The sequence below is a fragment of the Cervus canadensis genome, chromosome 28, assembly GCF_019320065.1.
Source record: "Cervus canadensis isolate Bull #8, Minnesota chromosome 28, ASM1932006v1, whole genome shotgun sequence".
Taxonomy (NCBI): Eukaryota; Metazoa; Chordata; class Mammalia; order Artiodactyla; family Cervidae; genus Cervus; species Cervus canadensis.
The window spans coordinates 10,373,511-10,397,111 of NC_057413.1; the positions used below are offsets into that span (position 1 = coordinate 10,373,511).

Consider the following 23,601-nt stretch of genomic DNA (forward strand, 5'->3'; position numbering starts at 1 on the left):
CTCACGCAAGTGGGCGTTGTCAGCGTCTCCCAGCCCACCCTCTGCACGGAGAGTGGTCTCCCAGAGGTGGCGTTCTGCCGTTGGGGATGTAGGAGTTGGTCTGGTTCCCCGGCGTGATCCTTCACTGTCAGGCTCCCCAGTCCCGCTCCGAGCTGGCCTTTCAGCTCCTTTGTTGATGGTAGCAGATGGGAAATTACTGCAAATGATCAGATGTCTTGTCGTCTGACGGGCTACCGGCATCGCATCCGTCCCATACTCACTCAGATTATTGACTTAATGGGGCGCAAGCGGCAGAGCTGCCCAGAGAGACCCGGGACCACTGGGCGCATGCCCACCTCCCCTCCTGCAACCGAGGCCGGCTTCCAGGCTGCTGTGGGCCCCTTTCTCTGGGGGAGCACGGAGGACGGGCTCCCTGGGGAGGCACCTCGTCACAGCCTCTGCCTTTATTCCAAACCGCCCAGGTATTGCATTCCTGCTGAGGAGGAGAACAAGCTGGAGGACGTGGTGCACACTCTGCTGCAAGCCAATGGCACCCCTGGCCTGCAGATGCTCGAGAGCAACGTCATGGTAGGGGCCCATGCGGTGGTTTTATTTCCTCACCCCCTGAGCTGACCTGCCCCGCAGAGCCAGAGGACTGTGAACAACACATCCAGGGAGCCATCATAAACAAAACGTCCTCTCCTATGGAAACCCAGCTGAAGTGCCCCCTCTTATTGCCCAGGACGTGGGGCCGCTGCGCGTGGGGCCCTTTGACTCTGTTTCAGCGCCTGGTGGTTTTGTAAATGGCAACTGGGGTCGGGCTGGGCGCCCGGACAGCTGAGCGCAGAGGCAGCTGGCCCAGTGCTCACAGCCTCTTGAGTCCTGGGGGATCTCTTAGAGTTGTGTTGACAGGTCTTCGCTGGCCTCTGCGGCCCCTGTCGGGGTCTCCTCTCACTCCTGAGCCCGCAGCCCCTGTGCTGGGTGCACTGATGCCCGCCCACCCTGGCCGTGCGCTGGGGACCCAGGGCTCTGCTTGCCCCGCGATCACTGCGACTGCGCCCTTATCTGAGGCGTCGCTTCTGGGTCTGTGTCAGTTTAGAACTTCCTCTTCCTCCACTTAGGAATGACGTCTCATGTTTTCTAAAAGAGAAACAGAGAATCTGTAATACAGGACATACTCCGTGTGGGGAGCAGGCTTAGGCCCCGATGCCTGTCCGGGGGGTTGGTGTGCTGGGCCGCGGCTGCAGGCGGTCCTCACGGAAAGCGGGCGGGTGGGCGGCTCACCCCGTGTCTCTGCAGATCTCCCCGGAGGTGCTGTGCCGGGAGGGGATCAAGGTGCACAGGACGCTGCAGCAGAGCGGCCAGTTCGTCGTCTGCTTCCCGGGGTCCTTCGTGTCCAAAGTCTGCTGCGGCTACAGCGTCTCCGAGACCGTGCACTTCGCCACCACCCAGTGGACGAGCATGGGCTTCGAGACGGCCAAGGTAGGCAGGTGGCCGCTCCGCATGTGTCCTTGTGTTCCCTGGTAGGAGTCTTGTTTGTAGATACTGCTTTGATTTCAGACCCCTAAGGCGGCTGAGAAGTTTTTCTAGGGAGGGAGAGTGGTTCGAGGCCTGTAAGTTCTGAGTTCTCTGACTCCGTCCTGGGCCGTCACTGCAGAGGCGTGAAAGGCGAACCCTGCCTTTGGCCGGCGGAGTGCCTGGGGTCTGCGGTCTTCCTCTGGGGAGACAAGATTATTGTGTGGTTTTTGCGTTGCTTTCCATCCAGATGGAATTCAGAATTTGAAAATTCTGATAGCACCCCCTCCCCACTAAAGGAAACCCTTGATAGCTGTCTAGAAATGAAAACCTGCCCTGAAGGGATGTCACTGCCTCTTACTGCCTCTTTCAGGAGATGAAGCGTCGCCATATAGCTAAGCCATTCTCGATGGAGAAGTTACTCTACCAGATCGCACAAGCGGAAGCGAAAAAGGAGAACGGCCCCACGCTCAGTACGATCTCAGCCCTCCTGGACGAGCTCAGGTAACACGAGACGGCTTTGGCTGGCCCGTCAGGCTCAGCCGGGTGGGGTGGGGGTGCGGCCTGTTCCCGTGGGGATCGCTGGCCCCCCATTCTGGGGCTTGGCCGGTGGCTCTTCTGCGCTCGTCGCTGCAGGCAGAGTGCGGGCGTCCGAGAGGCCTTGGGGCAGGTCTGGCCTTTGGACTTGCGCGCCCTCCTGGGGACCCCAGCCCCTCGGGCCCGCTGACCCCGGGTGTCCTGGTAGGGATACGGAGCTGCGGCAGCGGCGGCAGCTGTTTGAGGCCGGCCTCCACTCGTCCGCCCGCTACGGCAGCCACGACGGCAGCAGCGCCGCGCCCGATGGCAAGAAGAAGCCCCGGAAGTGGCTGCAGCTGGAGACCTCGGAGCGGAGGTGCCAGGTGTGCCAGCACCTGTGCTACCTGTCCATGGTGAGCCCCGCCCCGCCCCGGCCCTGCCCGGCCTCCCTCTGGGGCTGACGGCGGGACCCCAGGCTCTTTCCTGGTCTGTTGAAGCTTCTGTTCAGCCCCGTGATTGCTCTGATCGCCCCAAGGACTGAAGTCTGTCTGGTTAAAGCGGCACTTCCCATTCCCAGCTTTTAGTCTCTGGTCGTGGTTGGAAGCCAGCGCAGTCCAGCGTCTGCCTTCTCTCTTGGCTGCTCTGCAGCCTCCATGAGGGGCTTGTCCAACCCAGCCTGGGGCTGAGGTACACGCTCCACGCTCCTACACCCAGCCCGGCCCAGCGGACAGCGTAGCCACACCTCCCGCCTCCCTCAGGCAGCGGCCCCCCCGCCCCCGACACAGGTCTGTAGCTGGTGTTAGCTAGGGCTGCTGAATCAGCACCGCTGCCTGCTGCCGTGAACAACAGAAACGTCTTTCTCAGGGCTGTAGAGGCTGGGAGTGCTGGATCAAGGTGTCCCCGAGGTTGCTTCTCCCTGAGGTGTCTCCTTGGCATATAGACATCCACTTCCCCATGGTCCTCACAGGGCCTTTCCTGTGCGTGCTTCTGTCTTAATCTCTTCTTGTCTTTGAAAGGATGGAAGTCATATGGGACCAGAACCCATTATCTCTCTGACGCTCCTCCTCCAAATGCAGGACCTCCTGAGTTACTGAGGGTTAGGACACCTGCATTTGGGGAGGGGATAATAATTCAGTCCGTGATAACCACGTGTCCCATTTTATGTATATCTTCTATTAGCTTTGTTTTCCCGGAGGCTTTTTAAAACATATAATTAACAACCATGCTGTCTTTAAAACAAGTCATAAGAATTTCCCCAGATCTTAAAAATGTTTTGTGAACATCACTCATGAAAGCTGCATAGTTCTGGGTTTGTTCATCTTGCATTGGAATGGGGTTATGCTCGTGGGAAACCATCATTGTAGGTTTCCCATGAGCCTGGGTGACTTCTGTGACCCTGTGTGGCCCTTGTCCCTTCCCGTGGGTTCTGAGGTTGGCATTGTCCCTCAGAAAGCTGATCTTCAGAGTAGTCACCAGGATTTCTTAGCCTGTTATTTAAAAAGCACATATCCTGAATTCATGGGTAAAAATTTAGGTTTTATTTATACATGCTTTTCATCACTTAGGTTATTTGCTAAGGGATTTGTGCATTTCTGTTCACTGTTGTGTGTTTTTGTGTGCTTCCATCCTCAGCTTTGAGTGCTGTTTCTGCCAATAAGCGTCATTTCCATATACCTGCAGCTTGGTTTCTTGTCTTTGCTTAGAAACATCAAAGACAGGAAACAGGTCTTTCCCAGAGTCCCTGTGAAAAAGCCTGTGATGCTCTTGCCTCTGGTGTGTTAAGGCCGCGTCTCCCCGTTGTTCACACAGGGGGAGACCGGGCCAGGTCGGTGGGGGCACGGATGCCGCGCACACAGCCCTGGACGTTGGCGCGTCCTCGGGGCAGCTCAAGCCAGATGCAGCTGGGTCTCTCGGATCGGGAGCCGTGCCTGCTGGAGTGTGGACAGAGGCTGGCTCCCCGGGAGGAGCAACCAGCTGGGCCAGAGCAGGAGACACTGTCACGAATGTGCAGGGTGTGACCATCCTGGCATCTTTTATCCCATGGGAGGTTTTGAACGAATAGTCTCAGGAGCCCTCAGACCCCGCAGCCCCAGCTGCCACGCTCCGACTCAGGCAGGAAAGTGTGGAGAAGCCAGGGGGCCCGAGGCTGCCGGGGCGCAGCTCCTGCTCAGTGATGCCATGACGTTCACTTGCTTTCACATCAGTGTCCTGTGTTTCTGGGCCACAGATGCCTCTGGCCCGGGCGCTGGGCTCCCCTGCTCTGCTCCTGAGAGCCCACCGCCCTCCTCGGGTGCCCCCGCCTCCCCCGCACGCCTCAGCTGCGCTGCCTCTCGTCCTGCAGGTCGTGCAGGAGAACGAGAACGTGGTCTTCTGCCTCGAGTGTGCCCTGCGCCACGTGGAGAAGCAGAAGTCCTGCCGCGGCCTGAAGCTCATGTACCGCTACGACGAGGTCAGTGTGCCCGTGGGGTGAGCGCCCGCCCGCGAGGCCCCACACGCAGCCTGCTTCCGGCACCTCTGGCCTGATAGCTGAGACGGGGCGACCAGGGTCAGCCGGGGCTCCGCTGGCTTGGAGCGGCCGGCAGCTGAGGCTGGGGGACTGGCATCCTCGTCCACGCCCCTCACGTCCTGGCGCACCCACCTGCAGGGCCCCCAGCCCACGGCCGCTCACTGAGCTGTAGGCAAAGCCCGAGGGGGTGGTCCTGGAGCGCCCAGGCCCTTGTCTTCACCTGGGGGTCTTGGCAGAGCTGGAGTCTTTCTCTTTCTGCTCCTAAAGCTTCCTTTCTAAAAACCCTAGACGTCCCCAGAGGCAGGTGCAAAGTGCCATCCGTGTGGCTGGTCTCTACCCTCCAGTGGGTAAGGGCCAGGTGCTGCCTTCAGCCGCAGGAGAGCACCCGGAGCTCTGCCCCCAGGGCAGCTGGCACATAGCCCTGTCGGCTCACGTGTTCCACGTGCTTACAGGCTGCCCTGCGATCGTGCTTGCAGATACTGTACAAGTGTGTAGCTCCAGGGACACACGGCCCTGCAGCATTTACTGTGCCCTGACCCGGAGCCCTTCTTGGGGGTCACCTTGGAAGACTGCTGCCAGGACCCCCATTGCCCCTGCTGGCCCACCCTCCTGTCCAGCTGTGAGCCCCGCCTTGAGGGCAGAACCTGCTAGCTCTCCCAGCCCCGCTGCCCCCCGCCCCAGGGAGGCACGTCCCATAGAAGGTGGCCTTGTCCTGCCGTCACACGTCAGCGCTCCAGGCTGAGCCAGGCCAGGTGCCCAGGCCAGGTGCTCTGGGGGCACCCTCGGGGGCTCAGGCTGGGGTCATATTTGATAAGCCTTTGGCTAAATTACAAGGTTGGAAAGCTGGAGATAGATCTCTCTGCATCTTCTTTGTCTTTAAAGAGCATGTTCAGTGAAGGCAGTAACCACTTTGCCCTCCCTGCTTCTTCACTTGAACAGCAAATGTCAGAACACGGTTAAAAATAAACCCTCATGTCTGAGTCAGAGCATCTCTGGAAGCTCCAGGGTACAGCCGGCGGCACTGGGGCTTCTGAGATGATTCTGAAGCTTGACAAGACGTGGGTTAGTTTCCACCTCCGGCCCATTTTGGAGCTTGGTGTTTTGATGTGACCAGAATCCTGGAAAAGAATCACATATGTAGGGTCTGTCGGTCTGAAGCTTAATCATTGGTTCTCATGAGTAGGGAAGAGAAGGGTTTTTATAAGCCTACCACTTTGCCAGTGGCCTAAATTTATTTTAGTAAATGAAAATCACAAATCAGTTCCCTATTGAGCTGAACTATATTATTATTGTTTCAATTGGGGAATTTCCAGCTCTGGGTTGGATTCCAAAAATGGCTTGTGAGACCAGAGCCCTTATTCTGAGCCCCAGCAGTCAGGTCCCCGCTGTCCAGCCTTTTGGTCAAAGGTGTGACCTCTGACCACACAGCCCTGCTGTCAAGGTGGCTGGTCTTGAAAGAAGCTCGTCTGTTCGTTCTTTATTAGCATGTGTATTATAAGTGTCCATTCTTGACTAGCGTGTGTATTGTAAGTGATTTAAGTGGTGTGCAGCGCCCAGCCTGGGCCAGGACCCTCAAGCTTGATGAAGGAGAGGCCTCCTGTGCCCGTGGCTTCCTGCTCTGTCCGTCCATCCTTGGCTCCAGCGAGTGCTCTGCAGTGTCTGTCAGGACACATGCCATTTGGCTAGTCTTCCCTGTGGCTCCTTGTAACCCTGGGTGTTGTGAGTTGAGTTGTGTTAGTTACAGATGGGTTTTTGATGCCCGGCAGATAGATGGTTCTCTTGTCCTGTTGTGCTCTTTCCCCTTCGTTGAGGAGGGAATAACAAGCATTTATGGGCAAGTGTTTATGTGCACGAGTCTGTCAAGCAGGTTTCAGTGTAGCCCAGACACGCCCCCTCCCGGGTGCACAACCTTTTCTCACTTCCCAGCCGCCCCCCACCCCGCGTGGCCGCCAGTCCCGGAGGCCTCTGAGCCCCAGGAGGTGCACAGGGGCGGCCGCCCGAAGCCCTCTGCTGTGTTTAGGTGGTGAGGGCCCTCGACAGGAATGCGGCCTTCAGCAGCCTGTCCACGCTGTGTGGTTATGGGGCTGCAGAAATTCCACTTCACCGCCACTGGGGGGCGCTCCTGGGCTCCCTGAAGGGGGAAGGAAGGGGTGGGAGGCTCTGTGAGCCTCTCTGGATTCCACAGGAGAAAAGGCAGGTTTCCCCAGAGAAGGAAAGTTTAACTTAGGCGCCTGGTTGGGGGCCTCCATCTCAGGAAGTGTGGGCCCAACCAGTCCCCAGGCCACCCTGGCCCTCCCCACCCCTGGGCGCCGACGCTGCTGCTCTGTTTGGTGAAGGTGACAGCCTGGGGATGGCACTGTTACGTTTGCTAATTCTCTGTCTTCCTTTTCAACCCGAAACAGGAACAGATTATCAGCCTGGTCAATCAGATCTGTGGCAAGGTATCTGGTAAAAACGGCAGCATTGAGAACTGTCTCAGTAAACCCACACCAAAAAGAGGGCCCCGCAAGAGAGCCACGGTGGACGTGCCGCCCTCGAGGCTCGCATCCTCCTGAAGACGCCAGCGCCGTGGGCGAGGATAGACGTTATTTTGTAATTATTATATTCTAGTTTGGAGTACTTGCTGTAGGATACAAGCTGTCTTTGCACTAGCTCTAAAGAAGATTTTCTTCTGGTTTTAGAGAACTAATTTTGTTTTAGCATTAAACTGTTGAACTTTTTTTTGTACTTAGAATACCTAGATACTGCAGTCAGATTTTTGAAACTGCCGTATATTCACTGTTTTAAAACCCTTGAGGGGCTGTATTAATTTGTATCGCCCCTTGTGGCTGACAAAAGCCTTTTTGTTTGATTTTTTTGTTTGTGTTTGTTTTTTTTTTTTTTTTTTTTTTTTTTTTTTTTGTAATTGTTGGGGGAAAAAAGGCTTTTTAACCCATTTTTGAAGAGGGTGAAGTTTGGAGAACAAATTTTAAAACCATCAGTCATGTGAGCAGACTTTTTTCTAGAGAGAAAAAGGGATAGAAGACACATACACACACAAAAAAAACTTGAAAGAAATGGCTTTACTTGGGCCGTCTTTTCTTCTGTCATGTGCAGGATGAGTTTGTAAGTGTTAAAAACCGGAGAGTCCCCATTTTGTTTCTTTGGGCGGTTATGGCAGCTGAAGGCGGACGTTGTTTCCTAACCATAGGCAAAATGAGGAGGTCGGAGCCACTGGGTTCTCTTTACCAGCACTTCACTATGCATCTGTTTAAGGAGAAAGAGGAAGAGAAGAAAAAGACTGCCTGCCTTGGAGGGGTCACGTGAGGGAAACCTGTGCCTGATTTCATTAGGAAATCCATTCTGTTCTTTTTTGGTGCTGTTGGCTACTTTATCAAAAAACCCTTCAATAGCATCCTTAAGGAAAAAAAAAAAAAGGAAAAAAAAGTGATTGAAGCCGGAAGTGCTTCTTTGTCATGGATGTGCAATCTTTCTAACATTCCATCTTCATCTCACCTGTTTGTTGTTTTACACCTTCACAGGTCAGCATTAATTTTTCTTTTTAAATTCGTTTCGTTGGTGATCACATCTAGAGCCACTTGGAGGTCTGCGGTTCTTTTTGAATGTGAAAATGCATCTGCGCTCATCTGGTCTATTTTTTCTCTTCATGTTGTAACAAAAAGAAAGAAAAAAAAAGAAAAAAAAACCGTCCCTTTTGTACATACGCCTGTAAATTGTTTCAAATACTTGAGCCTTTTTCTGGGTGGGGGAGGGGAGGGCGCGAGGACAGATGAAGAAAAGCCTTACACTTCCGTTTCTTCATCGGGTGGACTGGATGCTTACAGGGTTTTTCTTGTAACATTTATAAGTGCTGCTTACATCACTGAACAACAACAAAAAAATAATAATGGAGTAGCTGTTGCCCTTCTCCGGTTGTGTGTACAGTATGTGTGGAATAAAAAAGGGAAACTGTTTTCACAAGCCGTTCTTTGTTTCGTGATTGGACCCACCCATCCCGCAGCTGCCCGTCTTGCACTGAGCTGGCCGGTGGGGCTGTCAGCAGCGTCCTGTGGTACTCTGTCGGGTGTCGTTGCCGAAGACTGAACTGTGTGGCGTATTTAACAGTGACATGAGCAGAGTCGTGTTTTCCAGTGTGCTTGTCCGGTTTCTATGGCCTTGCTGTGTACTGGCCCTCTTTTGGACAGTGAACTTCTGCCTACGGCTTACGGTCTGACGTTTTAATTTATTAGCGCTGCTCTGCACCCCTCCCTTGGGAGGGAATACTTTTCATGTTGTTTATTGCCAGTTTTTTGTTTACTTTTCAGGTTTGTACTACAAGGTTTAATAATAAAACAAAGTTTTTTGGACACCTGTTTGTCTTGTGGAAGATGAGTGAATGAAATCAGCTCTTCTCTGATCGAGGGGCTAAGGGTCCATCCCCTTGGCCAGGGAGTGGAGTAAACACCAAGTTTTAATCTCATTTTCTGACAGTGGTGGGGGGGGGGGCGGTGGGGAGACACACACACATCCCTCTGGGATCAGGGCCTGGTCAGGAGTGAAACAGTGTGTGGACTGGGCCCATGTTTTCTTTCTCCCCCTCCATGCCCAGGGCTGTGCTCGGCTATTAAATAAGCTAGGGGCTGTTGTTGGACTTTACCATTTTGTAACGATCAGATGAAAACCCGAACTTTGTTAGAGCTGAGAGGAGGCACGATTTCCTACCTGTAAGGGGCTTTGCTCATCAGCGCCAAGCTGACACCAAGCTTGATGTGGACACCAAGCTCCCTGGCCCACATGCAGGACGTGTGTATTTAGCGCCTTTCTGTACAAACTGGCTACGTTTAAAGTTCTCAGACTTTATTGTTAGCTGTTCTTGCAGCCACTTGCCTCACACATCATTGTCGATTGTGTAAAAAACCAGGAGCCCCCCGCAGCCCACCTGCCTTCACCGCGGGCCTCAGCGCAGGGCTGCGTCGTCCTTCAGAGGTGGGCAGCACGCGGGCGCCGGGTTAGGAGTCACTGTCGTCCGTGTGCAAGGTGGCAAGGGCGGTGTCCACCTCCACGCCCTCCTCATCAGACTGGACCACGGGCGACTCCCCGCCTTCGCTGGGGTCCCGGGAGGCCGGGTCGGTACCAGGTGAGGATGAGGAAGGTGGTGTGGCTGGGGGCTGGGAGGGTGTGGGCACCTGGAGAGTGACTGCATCCTGACTGGGACTTGCCTCAGGCCCTGAAGGAAAGAGCAGAGGACAGCCTGTCGTGGAAGGCCTGATCTCAGCAGTGCTGGTGACGAGCGTTTGAACGTGCAGAGAATCAAGGGGGCGTGAGTTCTCTGCCCCCCTGACGTGCAGGGACCACCTGTAGACGGTGCCGAGCTCAGCGGCCCCGGAGGCAGCCTGGGGCTCCAGCTGACCCTTCTGCCACCTGGGACAGATGCAAAGACCCCACCCCCTTCCCACAGCCTCCGCTGACACACCATGCTCAAGACCCAATGGCAAGCTCTGCAGGTGGGACTCGCATTCCTCATAACCTCGACAAGCTAGGTTTACCTCTCTATAGCCTCCAAACTAATTTCAAGGAACTGGACCTTAAGGGAAAAACGCTTGTGGAGCCTCTTACAGGAACCAAAACCTCACCCGGATGATGGGAGTCCTTTCCTGATGCTGGGGAGGGGAGCAGAGCGCAGGCCTTGAGGGCTCATGCATATGCCAGGAGGGGAGGAAGGAGCTGCTCTGTTGGAAACCCAGGTCAAGGGGAAGCCCCCAGGCCTGACAGGACGTGGAGCCCGTGGTGTGGGACCAGCAGGTAGGAGGCTGTGAAACGGGCTGGCCTTTCCATCTTCAGGAGCATGGAAGAAAGACATGTTCTCCGTGATGACAGCCTCAAAGCCCACCCACCCCGGAGGAATGGTCTGAAATCTACAGTGAGGCCAGGTATAGTGCCGGAGTGTCAGCAAAGATCTGCTAAATGAATGTGAGATTATGGTAAGTTATTAAATGAAGAGAATGTGCCTGCAGGATTGCCACTACTTTTTAAAATGTAAGCTGACGGCTGAACACACGCCTTGGCCCTTGCCCCCAGCATTGAATACCACCTACTGAAAGGGGACGGGGGGAGCCACACAGGAGACCTCCACCTCCCCAAAATCTAGTGCTTAACTACACAAACCCAACTCAGATTAACTTTGGAGACAGAGGAGAAGATAAAAATGCAATTTTAAGAAAAACTCCCTGTTTGCTGAAGGTATTTGGGAAAAACACTGAGAGTCGTTGAGAAGTTCATGACTGTAACCGCCGGGGTGTTATTTGTCCACGCCTGTGAGGCCAGACTGTGTGGGAACAGTGGAACCACTTAGCACACAGTGTCTGACCGAACCAGAGGGAAATCGTGGTGGTGAGAGTGATGATGTCCATGCAGGCTTTTCACCCCTACCTGAGACAGGGGACAGCAGGGTGTTCTCCTCGCCACCAGAGTTCAGGAAGACGTCCAGGGCCTCCTGGTCGGAGATGTCCATCAGGTCCATCTGCTCCAGCATGTCCACGTTCACCTCCATGGACGACATGCTGCCCATGGGCTCTGCGGGGGCCGGCACGAGAGGAGGTTAGGCTTTGCCCCAGGTGAGCTTCCACTGCATTAGGTATTAGCACCTTGTGTTTTCTGGGTGTAAAATACCTTCTACTATTTCAAAATTGATTTTGGAGTAATGTGTTATTGACATGTCCCAGTTTGGTGTTCTTTAAATCTATGCTAGCTTAACCGTGGTTACTGTAACCTCTTAGACCTTCCACAGCAGATCCTCTTTTCATCCCCAGCCCTGTGCTTGCACATGCTGAAGGCAACCCTTTCTGCGTTAAACACTTGTGACCGAAAGAGCTTGACATTCCTGCCAGACACCTCTGACGGTGGTTGCCTCTAACTTTATTTCAATTCCACTTGGCATCTTCCCTGCCCTTGTGATATTTCTCAGGTCTTCCATCTTAACAACAGATCAAGGTTGGGTCTGCTGCAAGCTGGCAAGTTGGAACTTAAGAGCTCCTGCAGTGAAAGCACAGACTAGGAAAAGCAGCCTACCAGCATAAAGACCTACAGGATGAGGAGTCTGAGCCTGGGGAGCAGTGTGTCCAGGGTCTGGAGTTCTGCGATCCAGAAAACTACAAGCCAGGTAGCTTAAACAGATGGTGCCTGTCACAAGTAGATACAAATTTCTGGATGTGGACACAACTTTAACCTGGGTCTCAACAGGAATATAAACTCAACACAAAATCCAGTCTAGTCTAGAACTTATAGCACACACATCCCTGAGTGAGGGTCAGTAGAAACAAAGATTAGCATCTTCCCCAAGAATTTAAACTGCTTTAAATATCTTAAAAGATTAGAATCAGATAAGCAACACAGTGTCAGAAATGATGACAGGCATTTGAAAAGAGCCAGATAACATCCAAATAGGAAAAGTCACGGAAATTTAAAACTATGGCACAAGGTTGGTGAGTGCCAAATAGAAAAACTAGTAAACCAGAAGGCTGAATAAGTTCTCCACCACATAGCAAAGAAACAAGTGGAAGTATGAAAAAGAGAAAGTGCAGAAGTTTCACAGTTCAAAATGCTAGTGGACACTGGGGATGAGCAGTATTCCGAGAGGCTGATTATCTTCCAGACTTGCACGATCTGACATCCCAGACTTAAGGACAAAATACATTCCAAGCAAGGCAGATAAAAGAAACCCTCACCTGAACTGCAGGTTCAGAAAGAAAAGGCAGGTTAGGAAAGATGAGGAAATGCAAGTCACGGCCACTTCACGGGCACACCAAGGCGGTGCCATCCTGCAAGGCTGACCTGGTGGGCGACCAGGTCAGGCCCCTGCCCTTGGGGCTGCCTTCCTGGAGCGGGGTTGGGGCACGGCTGGGCGGGGAAGGGGCACACGGGTCTTCTCGGGCTGGGGAGGCCTTGGTGACTCCGGGCTTTTATTGTTCAGTTTTGAAAGCAGTCTCCCCTTTTCCTCTCTCTGGCCATCCTCTTACAAAGGGGAGGGGAAGAAAAAAAATGAACTGAAAAGCAGAGGAAACATTTTCAGGAGAGTAGAAAGCACCAAATAAGGTAGTAATGAAGCCAATTTTATAATCTGTTTGTTGCCTTTTGGTTCATTTAACATTTGCTGTGATCACTGCCTGCCTGGTTTCATTACCATCTCATTTGATGCTTTCTGTTTTCCTGAAAATGGAAAATGTTCCTTATTAGTGATAAAGGTCTAGTTACATTCTGTTTATAGGAGACTTTCCTAAAATATTAAAACAGAAACACTTAAAATGTAAGGAAAAAGTAGGAAGTCGGCAAGCAAATAAAGAAGAAAGCTGATATGGCTGTATTTTGTACTATCAGATTTGAAGGGGAAAGGAAAGCATTATTAGAGTAAAGCGTAGCATTTAATACTTTTTTAAAATTCAGTTCACCAGGAAGGTAATTCAAAATTTCTGTGTGACTATATATTTTGTGGTTATAATTTTAAAAGTAAAGTATGGAAGCATGACAAGGAAAATGTAAGGAGTCCATAATTGAGGGAGAAAGGAAGGTTTAATGTACCTTTGATAATTAAGCAATCCAAAATGGATATTAATACAAAACATCTGAACAGGCCAATTTACAAGTCATCTGAAACGTACAGTTACAGATCCTCATGCCTGTCATCTAGAATTTTGTTCTTAACTACACATGAAACATGTAGGAAAATGCTCTAAAAGGCCATAGTGTCAGTCTTGAATCAAAGAAGAAACCCCATTTTCCAGCCAGAAAAAAAGTTTAAAAACCCAGGAACTATTACTTACCAAAACTTAGAGAATATCCTGTGTAAGGTTTACCAAGAAGATTAAAGGCACAAGTTAACAACCTGAGGGATGCAAAAAACAAACCTGACCCCAAGGACTGCAAAGACGGAAAGGTATGTGGACAATCGTATGCTAGTGGATCTGAAGATGAGAAAGAATCTAAACAAATCCATTGGAAACTTGCAAAAGGAAAGGAAACCTCTAGAACCGTAAGAAAAATAGTTGAGCTCTTCCCCCAGGAAAGCATGGGTCCCTGACAGTGTCAGAAGTAAGTTACACCCAACACAGGCCAGACAGGTGGAGGAATGGAGCAGAAAGGAGCCTCAGAAATGCTGAGGCCGCGTGTGAGTGGAGGAGAGAGCAGTGCCAAGAGACAGTGATTGCTGTGAAGACCTGCACTTGGGTCCTTCCTTCCCAACGGACACAAACCAACTGGTGCTGGCTTTAGGTACCAGGTATAAAATGGAAAACAGTAAAACTTTTGGAATAAAACAGCATAATATTCTTATAACATGGAGGGAAGGACTTCCTAAATAAAAGTGGGCTCAGCTGGTCACATTAAGAAGAAACGCATTTTGCAAAGACCACACTAGAATAGTGTCTGGTAAGAATAAAGGGAGACAACCAGAAAGACGGACAGTCAAGAAAATGCAAATTAAAAACCAAAATAAAATATTTCATATATACAGACTGGCCAAAGTTGAAGTATCTGACACCACTAAGTGCTGAGAGCGCTGTGGAGCAGGCGGGCATGCGCGCTGGGAGAGCGGACACTGACGTGGGCATTTGGGCAAGCACTGTGACTGCGTCCGCTGCTGTTAGATGTGTGCTCGCCGTGTGTCTCAGTAATCACTTTCCTACTGACATACCCTCAAGAAACAGGTCTCAAGCTGCGGACCCGAGCTCCTAACGGGCACTTCTGCATTCTCTCTGCCTCTGCTGCAGGTGCCCTGAAAGGGCTGAACTCAGCGAGGCGGAGGCAATCCCTGTCTCATCCCGCTCACATCTGTAGTGTTTGTCCCTTATGGACTGGATGCGAGCCCTCCCTCCCAGATTCATATGTTGAACCCCTAACCCCCAATGTGCTGGGAAAGAATCCTCCTGCAATGCAGGAGACCTGGGTTCGATCCCTGGGTTGGGAAGATCCCCTGGAGAAAGGAACAGCTAACAACTGCAGTACTCTGGCCTGGAGAATTCCATGGACAGAGGAGCCTGGTGGGCTAAAGTCCATGGGGGTCACAAAGATTCAGACAACTGAGTGACTTTCGCACACACACCTTGCGAGGAGGTGATTATTTGAGGTGAAGTCCTGAGGATGGGGCCCTCGGGATGGGATCACTGCCCTCCTGAGAAGAGACCCCAGAGCTGAAAGCTCTCACTGGAACCAACTAAGGTCCAGGCCTGTGCGAGAGAAACTGTTGTGCATAAGGCACCAGTCTGAGGTGGTGTTACAGCAGCCCAAGCAGACAGGGTGGCGCCCCTGGCCCATGCCCGACCCTGAAGAAACTCCACAGGGAACAGAGGAAGGTGACGGTGGGACACGCGGCAGGCGGACAGTGGAGATAAAGAGGTTACACTTCATCTGGACTGTTGGGACTTCCCTGGCGATCTAGTGGCTTAAGACCACGTTCCCAATGCAGGGGGCCTGGGTTTGATCCCTGGTCAAGGAACTAGATCCCACATGCTGCAACTAAGACAGACCTGGCACAGCTAAATTAACCCCTCAACACAAACTGTACTGTTCACCTCAGTTTAACAAGTGCTGTGTACACACCACCGCCTTCAGGACATGCTGATACAGCCATACCTGAGTCTCCTCTCTGCATTCTTTTCCTTCCTCATTCTGGGATTCCCTTAACCTCTCCTGCAGGGGCACAGAGTTGAATGACAAGGAGTGAGGGTAACAGGTAAACTGGGGGAGGGGGTATGAGAACAGGGCCAGGCCAGAAGAGGAAGGCTGGACGCAGAGGGGTCTGGGAGGGGGCAGGGCTTCCCCGGTGGCGCCAGGGGCAAAGAATCGCCTGCCAGTGCAGGAGACAGGTTTGATCCCTGGATTGGGAAGATCGCCTGGAGAGTCCATGGACCCAGAGGAGCCTGGTGGGCTACAGTCCACAGGGTCGCAAAGAGTGGACACGACCAAAGTAGCTTGGCACACACGCATGTCCAAGGGTTTCCAAGGGGGTTGGAGGGCCAGGAAGCCCAGGACACCATCCACACTGCCTGCTGCTCCGGAGCCGGCTCCTCCACAGACACGAGCATTCGCACATCGAGATGTACATACAGCACAGCACCACTTTTTTTTTTTTTTTTTAAGCCGATCCCTTCTCCAGGGGATCTTCCGAACCCAGGTCTCCTACATTGCAGGTGGATTCATTACCAGCTGAGCCACCAGGAAAGCCCAAGAATACTGGAGTGGGCAGCCTATCCCTTCTCCATTAGATCTTCCCAACCCAGGAATTGAACCAGGGTCTCCTGCATGGCCCTTACAGAGGCCAAGGACCTTAAATGTCCAATTAGGAAGCTGTTAGGCTACATCCTGACCATGGAGATGCCACTTTAAAAACAAACTCTTGCAAAGGATTTTTGATAATGTCGGGGAAGTTTCCCCACGCAGCATGAAGGAAGATTAGATGTGAAGCCGGATATATGTACAGTCCATAAATAGACACACACGAAAACATCACCCTCAAATGGTAATAGGGATTAGTCTGTGCTACAGATTTATGGCTACTGTTTGTCTTTTTTTGCTTTTAAAAAAATGTATTCCAAATTTTATCTTCAATGAAAGCCTAGAACTATCTGGAGAGGCAAAAACCATGGCAAGACAAAAATGGCAGGTCGCATCCACTTTGGAGTTCTGATGTAATTATAAAAGAGCCCTGAGATCTCATCCCAGCCCCAGCATCCCACGTGCACCCCCTCTGGGTAGCTCCCCGACTTGCCTCGCCTCTCCGCTATCTGCAGGTAGCCTGTGGAGAGGTACTGCTCCATGTCCTGCTGGAAGGCTTCCTCAAAAAACTTCTGCCGCTCCTTCAGCTTCAGCTGCTGGGTCTGCTCCATCTCCAGGACCTTCTGGGAGTGCTCCGCATCGAGTTCAGCTGAGAAGGCAGAGAGATCAGGGTTTGCAAAGGGGCTGAGACGGGGACGAGTATAAAGACCCACTCACAGGGTCAATCTCGTTGACGTGGCCTCCCACCCCCGTGCATCCACCTTGACCTCACCCGGCACACAGGAGATGCCCAGCAAGCACGTGGCCACCGGGGTCTGCGGGAAGAGCGCCTGGCCATGAGCCAGCCACTTGGCTGAGTGGGTTAAGCTGGCGGGGCCTTGTGCTAACTCGTCTGAGCAGGATGGAGGTGTGAGCGGGCTCCACACTGGCCCCCATCGGCATGATGTACACCTTCAGCTCACACAATGTTACATGTCAGTTACATAAAAATTAAAACTCTAAGAAAAAAGTCTTCATGGTGTTACCAAGTGATTTTAACCAAAAAGCAAGACCAGAATTTGCAGTGAACAGTGGTCTCTGAGGCCCCAAGGGATGGACCTTAATCATTCTCTCCATAAATACTCAACACCATGTGTCACAGCTCCCGGGAACAACGTGATCCTCTATGCAGAGATGGTGAAAACTTGATAATGGTGTATATTTTTAACCCCTAACCAGTTACCGTCGTCAACATTCAGAATACTCTGGATATTCTTGTATCCTGATCATACACGCACGGAATGCGAACCAGCACTAACGGAAGGTAAATCTTCCTGACGCCTGCACGCACAGGGAAAGGCAGCGATGTGCAGTCTCCTCACTGACAGTCACTGCGCACTCCCAGAATTTACCTGTCACCTTGACGTGCACCCCCCCAAATCTCTCTCCCCACAGGGACACGGTGTGAAAAGCGCACGGGGCTGGGCTCAGGCCCGTCCCCTTTTAGCAGATGCTTCTGCACGTCACACTACCCTCCTTAGCCCACATCTGGTTTCTTTATGAGCTTATCCATACACCCACGAGTCTTCACTCAAGGTTCATCTCACATGTTTCCGGTCAGAGCGTTCTCTCAAGCCCAGGGACCCATAAACCGGCCAAGCCCAGGAGTTTCCGGGGACGGAGGCAGCTCTTGACCAGTCGGTGACAGCAGTCAGGGCATCCGTGTCCCGCCTCCCAGCCGCTGGGTGGACAACTCCGGGGGTATTCTGAACACTTCTCAGGGATCTTGGTGGGGCTGCAGTGGTGGCCAACCCCGCATCCCTCTGTCAACATTTCCTCCTTGCCCCTTCACCCCTGCAACCCTGGATCACCTCCCAAACAAATCACTTGCAGCAAAATCCTCATCTCGGGCTCTGCTTCCCAAGAAACCCAAGCAAGGATGTCTAGTACCAGCTACAACTAACAGCCTCACTGGGCTTCACCTTCCTCCTCTGTACAAGAGAGAAACTTATTTCATATGGGTGTTGGTGGGATTAAATAGGAGGTAACATGAGAACCACCAGGCACACAGTATTGACCAACAGCTGATGGCTAATATTATGACCAGCGTTACTATTAGGAAAAGGACATGATAGGAAATGCTACCAGAACCAGGATGAGTACGGCGTCCTGTCCTCACGGAGTCACCCAGCTCTCTCAGGCCCGTGCAGACTCTTCAGAACAAGTCACCTATCAGTGCCCCTAATTAAATGTGCAAGGAATTGAGAGTGTACTTGTAAGAGGGACAAGGGAATTCAAGAGGATGTCTTTTCATTTATTTCACTTCAGCCGTCACCCTATCTGCTCAAATGCTTGATGACTGCCAAGTGCATTAGAATAAGTCAACCCTCGAATAGATTAAGGATGCTTCAAACACTTCAAATGAAGTTCAATAACTCTTAAAAAAAAAAATTCCAAAATAGGCAGCTCAAAAACAAAGATAAATGCAGAAATCATCAAAGGGGTTTTCATTAAAGAGTATCTTTTTTATCTTAAGATTTTCTACAGATATATAATTACATAACTTGAAAACTTTATTCTCAAGACTTGTGCCTCAAAAGTCCAGTTCTCTCATGCTTCTGAATGATAAGTCCTGTAGTTTTTATATTAAGTCTTCTATGTTGGAATGAAATCTAATCATGTTCCAGCCCTCTCAAAAGGTAGGGGATGGTTGGATTAGCAAACTTAAAATGACTTAAAGGAAAATAATCACTGTTTTAAGACATGTTCCCTAGTTATTTGAAACATCCCCAAGCTCCCTTTGTCATTTCCCACTTTATTTCAGAGCCCCTCTTGTATCTCAGGGCTGAATTCTAAGCCAGATTCACTGAGAACTGAGTACATTTACTCTACACCAGCTCTGCACTCAGGGCAGTCATGATGAAAGCATATGGCGGGTATTAAAGGTAACTGTCCTGCTCAGCAGCTAAGGATTCACCCCCAGCTAGGTGCCTGAGCAAATGTGTTCTGATTGTGCTATTTGTTCTAGAATCATCAGTTCAGCTTTTGCCAAGAAACAACTACATTTGGGACTGGAGGAATGATGGAAGGACACTGAGGGAGTATTTCAGATCTGGAGGTTTAACATCACCTGGATTTGGGAGAATGACTATGGGAAGACATAAATTATAGAACATTTTCTACAAGGAAAAATGACTGCTTGTTCACATCTAAGATGTCATTTATTATATGGGGGAAAACCTGACAAAGATTTAAAGAACTTCAACAGCTAGCCTAAAGATTAAAAAGAAAAAAAAACAAACAAAATATTAAAAGATGCTGCCGTTTTTCTACCAGGAGTCAGGAGTAATCATTTAATTCCATTATCAGCCCAGGCCCGTGTCTCCTTTGATTTCAACTCCAGGTCATTGCTCAAGCTTTATCTGACTGCAACTTCCATTCTAGCCTCCACTATCAATTTCAAATGGATAGTTTCTCAAAACAAGAAAAAAAAAATCCCATTACCAGCAAAGATGGTATAATCAATTCTCAATTATATGTTTTAATGGGGCATAAGGGTAGCACAAAATATATCAAATATAAAAAATCCATCAGGTTCATTTCAGGAACAATTTCAACATATTCCACAACTAAGTCCATTTAACAGAGCTGATAAGTAATAAAAGACAGTGAGGTGTTAATGACTGAAAAACCCTGGGGCTGCTGGGAAGAAGGAAATGGATGATACGAGGAAAACCAGGACAAACCTCTCTGGTAAAAGGGAGAGTCTCTTTAATACAAGAATGTTAAAAGAGAAAATGATAAAATTTAACATGAGTTACAAAAAATTCTGGCAATTTCTACTTATTTTTAAGATTGAGAGCATTTTTCATTCAAGATAAATAATTAAGAATAAATTTAAAAGCCTTTTTCCCCCCTCATTGCATTGCACGGCAGGCATGCAGGATCTTATTTCCCCTACCAGAAATCAAACCTGTGCCCCTGCATTAGAAGTAGTGCAGTTGTAACCCCTGGAAGCAACTGACAAGAGATTAATTTTCAAAATATAAGAACAGCTCATACAGTTCAATATCAAACTAACAGCCCAATGAAAAAATGAGCAGAAGACCTGAATAGACATTTCTCCAAAGAAGACATACAGATGGACAAGAGGCACATAAAAAAGATGTTCAACATCGCTTATTATTAGAGCAAGGCAAATCAAAACTACAATGAGCAGTGCAAATCAGAACTACCTGACACCAGTCAGAATGGCCCTCATCAAGAAATACACAAACAACAAATGCTGGAGAGGGTTTCGAAGAAAGGGAATGGGAATTGGTGCAGGCACCAAGGAAAGGAAAGGAAAGGAAAACTGTACGGAGGTCCCTTAAGAAAACCAAAAATAGAACTACCGTATGACCCAGCAACTCCCTCCCGGGCACATAACCCAGAGAAAACCATAATTCAGAGGGATATATGCATCCCCGTGTTCATTGCAGCACTGGAACACCCCACAGAGCTTGTTCAGATCTCACCAGTCACGTATGCACGCGTGTGAGCGTACGGGGCGGGGGAGCTCTATGCAGGCTCACGAATAACCACACTCAGGATGTTACTATTACCACAAGGCTTCTCCCGCTGCCCTCTGGTAATCACACCCTCCCCTCCCTCCCCCCTCCCTAGTCCAAATCTATGATCATGTCATCTCACAAAGGTTACATAAATGAAATCATGTGGTACATAGTCTTCTGAGGTTGGCTTTTTTCAGTTGGAATTTCCCTGAGGTTCTCAGCAGCTGCTCATGTTGATAACTTGTTCCTTTTTGCTGCTGAGCTGGTTGGGGGGCGGGGGGACCACAGTTAAGTTTGACTAGTCACCCACCAAAGGACACCTGGATATTATGAGTGAAGTTGTGAGGAATGTTTGTGTACCAGCTTCTGGATGAAAATAAGTCATTTGAGACAAACACCCAGGGCTGTAATTCTTGGGTCATACGGTGAGTGAGTGCACCTTTTGGTTTTGAGAGGAACTGCCAGACTTGCAGAGTGGCTCCCGTCCCCAGTGTCCGGGTGACCTCTTGCCTCGACATCCTCACCACCATTTGGTGAGACCCACACACTGTGTGCTCCGGGAATCGTTTCCTTCCCTCCTCCTTTTCCCCAGAGGAGGTGTCTGTCAGAAACAAGGCTCCACTTCCTCTTAATTACCTTCAATAATTGCTATTATTTAAATAGAAAAACATTTAGTTTTAGAAAAACTCTACACAGGAACTGGGGACTTATTAAATGAAGACAAAAATATACATGATTTCCTTCCAGTTTTAAACCCCCACCTCTTCTGTATTTTTACCATATAACAGTTAACTTTTATTTCTATCTCAAATAAGTTTTCACAATAAGGCACACTCAACCATTTTTAAAGTCACCCCAACCTTCTGCCTCACCTTTAAAAAATGAATGCAAATTGTCTCAGATTGGACAAAAAGAGCTTTAACTAATACTGTCCTAAAATGGTAGGTTTTAAACATTCTTTTAAAATACCAACTTCTCTGCCCTATGTTTCTACAGTTTTTTAAGAGTTTTCTGTCTAGCCTTCATCAACAATTAGTTTCCAAGACAGATGTACAGTTATTTTATACCATATATTATTTCTATGAGTATTCAAAAGTATTATAAGAGCTCTTCCCTTATTCCTCAAAGTAAGTCTTTGGGGAAAAAAATTCTGTGCATGTTAAAGTCAACATATTTTTTAAAAATAAAGTGATATGACTCTTTACAGAACTTTTCTTCACCCTCCCTCCAACACACCCATGTATGCAGATGTATGCACACACATTTATCAAGAACCAAATGGCACATTTCTTTTACATGCAACTAAAGGATAACTCTTACCTCAAATGTAGTAATTTAGAATAATGACTGGTTTTGCAGACAGAGTGAGTAACTCAGACAAGTCACGGCAGTTCGGCAGTTCGTAAGGAGACTTCGCAAAGTTCAGTCCTTCAGAGCAAGCTACTACAGCAGCTGTTTCCTAAACCCATGTCACAGGAAACAAACACTATTCTAGTATCTAAACCTCTGAACGCTTAAAAAAAATTCTATCAATTACCCTGAAGGAAATGACCACTGTCTAGAGTATTAGAAAAATGGACACCAGAAACACAGCACGTTCCAGGTCTGCTCAAAGCAGGAAGCTAGAAGTGCTCACCTGCACCTTATCTTTAGTGCGGGGACAAGGCAGCTTCGAAGACCTGCCTGGCCACTGCTCTCTGCTGCTCACCCTTCCAGGCCTCCAATTTCCCATTTGTCAGAAAGGGGACAGGGTTGGATGATGTCCATAAGAAAGTCACTTCCAGCTCTTAAACAGTATAATTCTATTTTTACTTACTTTTGATTGGGGCAGGAAGAAGTCTCCCAAATCCTATCTTTTTTTTTTTTTTTTTGTAAAATTATATGAAAATCAGATTAGCAGTAGGAATTTAGGACCTTTTAAGACAGTGACAAAAAAAGTGACATTTCAAGAAATCAGATTCAACTATTAACAATTTCCTAGAATTTTAAAGTCATATCTGACAGATTCCTTCATTTTACTTCAGAGTTGTGACCTACTTAACAATAATTATTGGGGGGTGGGGTGGTGGGAAAGGTTTATATTGCTACAGGAATCCTTCCAAACTCCACAGTTTCTTGAATCCTTCCAAACTCCACAGTACAAACCAGCTGCTTGTGTCTAAGTATAAAATCAACTATCACAGAGTTCATTCAAAGGCATGATGGAGAGAGTAGGCCTGTAGTGTCATCAAAATCAACTTGAGGGCTGGTGACAGAGTCTACTGGATCACTGCATGCCAGCACCGATTCTCTGACTCAGTACCTGGTTGGGTCAGAGAATTTACATTTCTAACCAATTCCAGGGCGATGCTGCTGCTGCTGCTGGTCCAAGGACCAGACTCAGAGAACCACAGCTCTTGATGAACTATTTCTGTGCATCCACTTTATTCAGATTTTGTACTCTGTACAAATATTTATATAACGGAAAAGAGTAAATATAAGATGGGGAAGCTGCCACAATTCATGGAAATGACAGAAATGTCCTCTTCTAAACTCTAAAATATTTACAAAGTCATCTAAAAAGGAAAGTCTCTAGCAGCAGCCAAAACATATAAACAACCATGGCTTCTCATCAGTCCTCTTCACTGATGAGACACAAGTACCTTCAGAATCAGAAAATTCTATTCTCCCGCTCTGTGGAATCCCTTACCAGGCCCTGGCTCAGGGGCTCGGGGCTTCATACAGCAGGAGACAAAAAATGTGACCCTCTGCTCTCTGTCCCGAACCCAGATCTGACCTGGGGCAGCACGTCCTCGTCCTCTCCATTTGCAGAGACATCACCTCTATCAGACACTCATGTACACAGAGTCACATTATATCTGTGTTTAAAACGGACAGACGAACTCTGACAAATAAAAATTAAGAAGAAGAACATGTTGCTTATAGTTTCCTTTGTTGTGCAAAAGCTTTTAAGTTTAATTAGGTCCCATTTGTTTATTTTTGCTTTTATTTCCAATATTCTGGGAGCCCTCAGATTGGGAGAAAATAATAGCAAATGAAGCAACAGACAAAGGATTAATCTCATAAATATACAAGCAACTCCTGCAGCTCAATTCCAGAAAAATAAATGACCCAATCAAAAAATGGGCCAAAGAACTAAACAGACATTTCTCCAAAGAAGACATACAGATGGCTAACAAATACATGAAAAGATGCTCAACATCACTCATTATCAGAGAAATGCAAATCAAAACCACAACGAGGTACCATTACACGCCAGTCAGGATGGCTGCTATCCAAAAGTCTACAAGCAATAAATGCTGGAGAGGG

At 49.2% G+C, this 23,601-nt stretch overlaps 2 protein-coding genes across 9 annotated transcripts in view; one reads left to right on the top strand and one right to left on the bottom strand.

Annotated features, from left to right (window-relative positions):
* The window catches only part of JARID2 (jumonji and AT-rich interaction domain containing 2), a 230,987-nt gene extending 222,123 nt beyond the window's left edge, over positions 1-8,864 (top strand). For all 8 annotated transcript variants that reach the window (XM_043450144.1, XM_043450143.1, XM_043450142.1 and 5 more), the window contains 6 exons: positions 462-567; positions 1,279-1,461; positions 1,868-1,998; positions 2,240-2,423; positions 4,352-4,459; positions 6,919-8,864. In XM_043450144.1, coding sequence (XP_043306079.1) covers positions 462-567; positions 1,279-1,461; positions 1,868-1,998; positions 2,240-2,423; positions 4,352-4,459; positions 6,919-7,071 — 865 coding nt within the window. In that variant the 3' untranslated portion in view covers positions 7,072-8,864. The remainder of the gene's footprint in view (positions 1-461; positions 568-1,278; positions 1,462-1,867; positions 1,999-2,239; positions 2,424-4,351; positions 4,460-6,918) is intronic.
* Positions 8,865-9,331: 467 nt separating this feature from the next.
* Positions 9,332-23,601, bottom strand: part of DTNBP1 (dystrobrevin binding protein 1) — a 96,802-nt gene continuing 82,532 nt past the window's right edge. Inside the window, exons 8-10 of the mRNA XM_043450152.1 lie at positions 16,254-16,409; positions 10,925-11,068; positions 9,332-9,722 (exon numbers count right to left, since the gene is read on the bottom strand). Of these exons, the coding sequence (XP_043306087.1) occupies positions 9,505-9,722; positions 10,925-11,068; positions 16,254-16,409 (518 nt within the window). The 3' untranslated portion in view covers positions 9,332-9,504. The remainder of the gene's footprint in view (positions 9,723-10,924; positions 11,069-16,253; positions 16,410-23,601) is intronic.